Source organism: Eucalyptus grandis, chromosome 5 (genome assembly GCF_016545825.1).
Source record: "Eucalyptus grandis isolate ANBG69807.140 chromosome 5, ASM1654582v1, whole genome shotgun sequence".
Lineage (NCBI taxonomy): Eukaryota > Viridiplantae > Streptophyta > Magnoliopsida > Myrtales > Myrtaceae > Eucalyptus > Eucalyptus grandis.
The window spans coordinates 52364888-52372717 of record NC_052616.1 but is presented as its reverse complement, the minus strand read 5'-3'; the positions used below and the strand labels follow the sequence as shown (position 1 = coordinate 52372717).

At 34.0% G+C, this 7830-nt stretch overlaps 1 protein-coding gene across 1 annotated transcript; it reads left to right on the top strand.

Annotated features, from left to right (window-relative positions):
- Positions 1 to 1386: 1386 nt before the first annotated feature.
- On the top strand, positions 1387 to 4638 carry LOC120294006 ((3S,6E)-nerolidol synthase 1-like). Its single transcript, XM_039313863.1, has 5 exons — positions 1387 to 1552; positions 2178 to 2325; positions 2946 to 3126; positions 3974 to 4231; positions 4348 to 4638. Exons 1-5 carry the CDS (start codon positions 1387 to 1389, stop codon positions 4636 to 4638), a joined length of 1044 nt encoding a protein of 347 aa, XP_039169797.1.
- The last annotated feature ends 3192 nt before the right edge of the window (positions 4639 to 7830 follow it).

The window sequence follows — 7830 nt, the reverse complement described above, 5'->3', positions numbered from 1 at the left end:
CAATTATCTAAGAAAAATCTTTTATATACCTATTCACCCCCCTCTAGGTGCTTATACTAGCAATATCACAAACGTGTTCCCCATAGGACAAAGTTTTGAGAGTTCAAGTTCAAGTATGTGTTCTTACCTCGTGTATCACGTAAAATGTGAGCTAAATCTGAAACAGTGGAATAAAATCCGAGTACGTGGTCTTCCTTGTTTGCCGAAAAAGCCCTTCATGTCCTTTTCTTTTAGACATTGCGATCAGTGCGCTTCTAATTTCTTGAAGACCATTGACACTCGAAACCTCTCCGAAATGTATATGCATTGATGTATGCTTTCAACGACGATGTTTCCTCCAATCGGGTTTTGAGAACGACAATTGTACGCACCCAAGTTTCTCGCCCATAACAAAGATTTCAACTGCAGAAACTTATGAAAGATGTGTGCAGCACATTCCCTATCAATATATTTTAGGCACTTTCTGTTTTTCACTATAAATAGGCCATCTAAAGCAAATCAACCTCCTATCATTCTTAACAATCTTCGCACTTCTACTCTCCCCGTGATTAGGACTGGGAAAGGGTCGGCCACCGATTCCAGCTTCATAATGGATCGACCTAACCAAATGCAATCATCGAGCATTGCCAGGAGCAAACTTATCCGGTAAATCCCCTGATCCTAGCCTTTTCTTTTCAACTTTCCATTTCCTTCCTTAGCTCGTGTGAAAAAAAAAAAAATCGCCGAGGTAGTGTTTGCCTCCGAGCATTATTTCGTAGGGCATACTTATATGCCAACACCTCTTTGGATTCTTCATTGGCCTATTGGTGATAGAAAGAGGAGAAAAATAAAACCAAAATAGGATAACAAGGAAGCTTATTTACCGAATATACGCAGGGAAACAAGAATGTTTTCCTTCAAGGCTTAGTAGAAAGGAATCTGTAATAAAAAAACCAACTTATTAACTCCCAGTTAGATTTGATCATTTGAAACAATTTCAATTGGACTGGCTTGTAAGGTCATTTATCACCTTGTGCATATGAGCATACCAAGCTTTAATAGCATAAAAATTAATGTCAACAGAAAACCTTAACAATCTCATACTAAATTACAATATATTACTATGAAAAATTATTGTCTTTGCTCTTTTGAACTTTTGCTCATTTAATATTTTTTGCTTTATTACAATAATTCTTTGTTAAATTACATGAGAAAAAATATCGCCAATTTAGTTCATTCTTGCTTAATTTTTATTTTATTTTCATTATAACATAGACCTCACTTGTAACTCTGGATTTCCATGATGTAGGATGATTCCGGGATCAAACATGACGAAAAAACAAAGAGCCTTATTGATTTTCTGAATAAAGTGGTGAATGAGCCCGTAGAAAGTCTGATCATTGTCGCATGATTCAGCGACTAGGAGTCGAATCCCTATTCCGAGAACAGATTAAAGCCATTCTTAAGTGGCAATACACACATTTTAGCTCTTTGAATCATGGCAAAGATGATGTCTATGAGATCGCTCTCTGGTTTCGACTTTTAAGGCAAGAAGGTTATCGTGTGCCTGCAGGTTTGTTCCTATAAGTTTCAAGTCGATTGCAATAGCGAAATACAGTGCTGCTATTTATACATAACAAAAGAAGACAACTTTTTTTGTTGTTGTTTTGTCTAGTTACGTGGAAGCCCTAAAATTGCCAATATTTTGATAAGGATGAAAATGGACAAGAATATAAGCTGATTTTTTAATATATTTTGCTGATTTAAGAATTGGAAATGTTTAATTGCAATGAACTCTCCAATGGATATCCATAGTGCATGTTACATCGTGGACTTATGCCAGATATTAAGAAATGCATTAGTATTCTGGAGTTTTGTTCAAAATGGAAAGTAAGAACTAATTATTCATTTCACCAAAAAAAAAAAAAAAAAAAAAAAGAACTAATTATTCATATTACAAAAATCGAATTGAAAAAACCTAGATATATGCCCATTTCCTTAATTTGTTCTCTTATTTAGTTTCTTTACATTAAAAAATTAAAAATTTACATGAGATGAAATAGTTTTAACCACTTTAGGATTTTTTTTTTTCGAAAGCAAAGTATGCACATCATAATTTTGAATGAGTGAAGCGACTTATAAATTAGATATCAGACTATGCTTTTTGATGTATTAGAGTCGTTGTGCTTTTTATGCAGATGTGTTTGAATACTTCAATGATAAGGGAAAAGGTTTTGTTATGAAACTGGAGGGAAACATCAAGGGTATGATGGAATTATACGAAGTGTCACAAATGAGCACGGAAGAAGAGGATATACTCAACGAAGCCGAATGCTTTAGCAGCAAGTGTCTCAATGCATTGTTGACGTGTGATCTTGATCATGAACAAGCGAGAATGATAGAAAGTACATTGCAATATCCATATCGCAAGAGCTTCGCAAGATTGCTAGCTCCTCAAAGTTTTGTAAACGATATGCCGGCGCGAACTCATGGATGGAAGACTTGCTAGAAGTGGCAAACAAAAAGCGAAGAATTGATCAATTTGTGCACCAAAAGGAGATTCACCAAATTAATAAGTGAGTAACTAATTAAATACTTACACAAAGTTATGCTCAATTGAAGGACTATAGATGACCAACATATGATAATAGGCAAAATCTTAATAGTTGGCCCTAATACAAGTAAATCAATGCATAAATAAGATGCTATATTTAAACTTATATATTTAAGGAGTTGGCATTTAGGTTTAGACTAATATCAAACTCACAAATCACAGTTTGAGGCATGACTTAAACCAGTTTCACCAAAAACTATAAGGAAAATGAAGGACTCTATATCTCCATTTTCTCAAATCTCTATGTCATGAGATCAATAGTATTTTCAAACGAATAATTTGTTTCATTTAAATGAGTATACTATTATGTGCTGTTGCTTTAGTCTTTCCTCATGCGTATGCTATATTTCAGGTGGTGGAAAGAATTGGGATTGGGAGAGAAGATGAAGTGTGCTAGAGACCAGCCACTAAAATGGTACATGTGGTCCATGGCAATTCTCACAGATCCAAGCTTGTCTGAGCTTAGGGTTGAGCTCATTAAGCCCATCTCTCTCGTGTACATTATTGACGACATATTTGATGTCCATGGCACAGTTGACGAACTAATTCTCTTTACAGAAGCCATTAAAAGGTATATAGTCGAAGATATCCCTTTTTATCTATTATGTTGCAACTATTACATCTAAAAAAAAAAAAAAAAAAAACTACATTCCACATTTATATTATGTTGACAATTTAAATATTTCTTGCAATTTTTTTTCCTTCAAATGGGATATTGCGTGTGCTGAGCAGCTTCAGTACATGAAAAAATGTTTCAAGGTTCTCAATGATATTGCAAATGATTTTGGCAAAATCATCTTCGAGAAGCATAGATGGAACCCCACGAGATTCTTGAAACATATGGTATAAATATAAAATTATTATTGATAAGAACCTCTGTTCGCAACAATGTTGCTAACTCCTATCTCAACTCTAAATGAACGCGACTTAATTGGAGATTCACAGCACTGAACCAAAACTCAACCTTGATCATATCCTCGTCCCTTTTTCCACTCTGTCTCACCACCCTCCAATATTTTGGTCATCATTTTGAAGTCTGTGTTCACTTCTTCAAATTAAAGCCACAAAAACCAATTGCCGGCTTCATCATCGTCGAGTTTCATTCAATCTTTTATAGAATTCCTTATAATGCCATACACGGAGATATCACTGATTGAGAGAGAGAGAGAGAGAGAGAGAGAGAGAGAGAGATTTCCTAGTGATTTGTCATTTATGACTCCTACGAAAGCTCAATAAGCTCACGATTTTGATTTAAGAGAGAGAGATTTCCTAGTGATTTGTCATTTATGACTCCTACGAAAGCTCAATAAGCTCACGATTTTGATTTATGATTACATTGTAAATGATCCTTGATCAGTCAGATAACATTTGATGTTGCAGTGGGCGAATTTGTGCAATGCATTCCTGGTGGAGTTTCAGTGGAACGCTTCTGGGAAATTGCCAAAGGCAGATGATTACTTGAAGAATGCGATTATCACTTCGGGTGTGCCCTTGGTGCTAACTCACCTGTTCTTTCTAATGGGCCAAAACATTGCCAACCAAAGTATGGATTCAAAGAAAGAAGAGGTGCAGCTGCCAAACATAATATTCTTAATGGCTGAAATTCTTCGCCTTTGGGATGACCTCGGATGTGCCCAGGTACACTAGTTCATGGTTTCGTGCTGGGCAATATTCGGGTTTTCATTTTTAATTTGCGTTTTGTCATTATTTTATTGATATAATTTTTTTACTCGGGGGGATTCGATTCCCTGAAGGACGAGAATCAAAATGGCTACGACGGGTCATACGTGGATTGCTATTTGAGGGAAAATCAAGGCTCTTCGTACCAAAGCGCAAGGGAGCATGTGATGAAGTTGATATCGAAATTGTGGAAGCTGCTCAACAAAGAATGCCTCTCTCCATGTCCGTTCTCTGTGCCTTTCCTTGAAGCTTGCGTGAATGCTGCTAAAATGGTTTCATTGATGTACAACTATGAAGACAAGCATGGTCTTGGACTCCTACAAGACCATATGAAGTCGTTGACCTGTGATCACGAGACACTTTAGAATCATTTTTCATGTTTTCTTCTTTCATGCTTGTTGAAACACTTCCATCTACTGTACTACAGTTCACCTTCACTTGCATCAAAGTTGCCTTCCTTTTTCCAAGTTGTCTTGTGTTCTAGATAGACATTATTTTTAGTGTTTTCCCCCAATAAGTGGCAACAATATTTGTTTGCATAACCAAATGAAAAAAGATATGAGAATTTAACGTGTAGGAGAATTTAGTACTATTTCAGACATATTAGATCGACAAATGATTTTTTTTATAAGTGCAAAACATCATAATATGTAAGAAGATCCTTAAATTTGAAAAGTAGTGTAGCATGTGTTCATGTAAACTATTTAAAGTAATAACATCAAAATATCTAGGGATAAGTACAATAAAATTCCCAAAACTTGTTATGAAAGTGTAACTGAGTAATAAAAATTTTAATAAGTATAATTAAATCCCAAAACTTATTAAGAAAATGTAATTTGATCTTAAAACTTTCGAAAAGTGCAGAAGTTTTAAGAAAGTTTTAGGACCTGATTACACTTTTTATTAGTTTTAAGATTCAATTGTACTTTCGTGACAAGTGTTAGAATTTGATTAATTTTTAAAAAAAATTTAGGACTCGATTGCATTTTCATGATAAATTTTAAAACTTGATTGTACTTTTTGAAAAATTTTGAACTCAATTGTATTTTCGTGACAAGTATACACTAATCACAAAAATCTATGACACCCTGTGAACTAATACTAAAAAATAATCTTTTTTTCTTTGCTAATGATATTTTCATTCTCTTATTAGCTCTTGACACTCACACCATATTGAATTGACTACGCTATCCACTACAGATTTTACTCACACTTTAAGGTTATTTCTTACAATTTTTTCCTTCTTTAGCCTTTGTTTCAATTTTATTACAAGACAAAACTACTCATATCCTTTTCAAATTTTTTTTTTCACTCTAGCCACGTCTTCCACACCCATTACATTTCAACATTTCCTTCATATTTGTCATCTTCTAAACTTATTCTGCCAATTATAACTTTATTTCCTTAGTAATTCTTAAAACTACAAATTTTTCGATTTCAATTTTCGGTAAAAATTTACAAGAATTTACTCAAAGATTGAATATTATGGTTAATGAAAGCATTATACACAATTTACTCATTTCTCATTTTTGTAGTGAAGTCACTACGGAAGATAATATTGAAGTTTACCCAACTTGCTTATGTGTATCTATTGATGTCAAAAAGTTCATTTGGAGCTTCTTGCACTAAATATTGAAACTTATTTCTTGATATGTGTGTGTTTTAAGTGAATAATTACTCTCTTATTGATGTCATTAAAAATTTTATTCTTGATTCAGGTAAAATAATTTTGTCGAGAGAGTAACTTTTTTTTAGGAGAGCCAAGTAGTTGAATGGACAATATCTTTTGTTAAGTTGCATATGCAACTTGTTATAATTGCAGTGGATATTTTTTTTTTCCTTTGATAATTTTATAAAAGCTATGATGCATATAGTAGTGACAAAAAATATGCGTTTGCAAATAGTTTGAATGCATTGTCGTATAATGCCATTACGGTTGGCATAATTTCTTACCAATAGTTAATTATTCATGTAATCAAGGCAAATATAGCATTCTATATAATAATGTTTTAGGAAGCATTTTCTTTTGCATTTATCAAGGCAAAGATGCATGTTTAGAATTTTTTATGTTTTGAACTTTGTCATAGGACCAATAAGGGATAATGTATTCAATTTAACGTGATAGGGGGTGCCGAGAGCCAATAAAGATGTGGAAATAGAGTTTTTTTTTTTTTTGGCTAAGCATTAAAAAATCAACTTAAACTATCTTATGTGCATCTATAATTTGAAGAGGCTAGAATACTAAACCATTTATGAAGTTTCCAACCATATTCTATCTAAACATTGGAGGGTTTTAATATAAAAAAAATAGAGCATGTACTTCTGGTGTAAAGAAAATTTTCCACAAGCGCGTCCACCCTAGAACTGCATTAGAATTATCAACTCCACTCCAAAAGTATCACGCCAAGTCTTGGTCAAAAGGCCCAAGTCAGCATGCTCAAAAGGGTTGCCTGGTTTTGATTTTATAGACAATCTCTCTCAAACTCTCTGTGTGATTGCTTGACGTGGGACAATTGGAGGCTTAGAGTGGCTTCTCTTGTAGGTGAGGGGAAGCGAGAGAGGGAGCGAACACGTAGTGTATGGGACTCCTGGAGCTGTCTAGTCCCACATCGAATGCTAGTACAGATTAACGAAGCAATTTGCCTATCAAGTAGCGGCGAGGAACTAAACAAGTGGCCATGGGACTCCTGGCAATGAGCCATTGTAACGTTGTTAGCACTGAGAAAAGCCTCATGTCGACGTACCTTTTAAATGGTCCTTGATATATATTTTTAGGAAGTACAAATAAATAAATAAAAAATCTGTCTGGTTTTAAATTCCGTAGAACCGGATAAAAAATTATTGGCTCTACTTTTAATAAATCAGGAGTGGGATTGGTTTCTTGAGAATCGGATCCAATCGGTTCGGCCTAGGTAGGGAGGGTTTTGGGTTCAAATGAATTTTTTCGCTCACCTCTAATTACAGCTACGCTTTTTAAAAAAATGAATGAATGAATTTAGACGGTTTTGGGTTCAAATGGTTTTTTTCGCTCACCCCTAATTACAGCTACGCTTTTTTAAAAACGAATGGTATATGAGACCGCCAAAACTTTTTTTTTAACACTAACTGTGTATATGCTTTATTTAGTCTTTAATAATTTATGACATTATTGATTCATGACCGCCTGTGTAATTTTTTTCTTTTTTTTAACGCTGCCTGTGTATGCAATATTTATTCTTTAACAAATTATGACATTATTGATTCATGACGAAATCTCGTAAGCCTTTGAAGAACATAACTTTTTAAAAAATTAGAATAATTCAATATCTATTACGTTTTTCATTTGAGTTATGATGAAAAAACATTGTAAACCATAGAGATTTAAGATACTCAAATATTTTCGACCTCTATCAAATACATTATGATGAAAACTGGTGAGGCTATGTAAACCATGGTCAAATATTGAAATTAAAAAAATCAAAGTATTGGCGACATTTTGCAACGCATCGGCAACCTTTTGGAAAACATTGCTTCTAGTGATATTAAATGTGTCGTGCATGCGGACTTAAGCCGCATTA

What these genes read in the sequence shown, in the direction of transcription:
- LOC120294006 (XM_039313863.1), top strand. Translation starts at nt 1,387, where the DNA reads ATGATTCAGCGACTAGGAGTCGAATCCCTATTCCGAGAACAGATTAAA. An exon ending in AGGTTATCGTGTGCCTGCAG is followed by an intron (nt 1,553 to 2,177) that starts GTTTGTTCCTAT and finishes CTTTTTATGCAG; the next exon opens with ATGTGTTTGAATACTTCAAT. An exon ending in ATGACCTCGGATGTGCCCAG is followed by an intron (nt 4,232 to 4,347) that starts GTACACTAGTTC and finishes GATTCCCTGAAG; the next exon opens with GACGAGAATCAAAATGGCTA.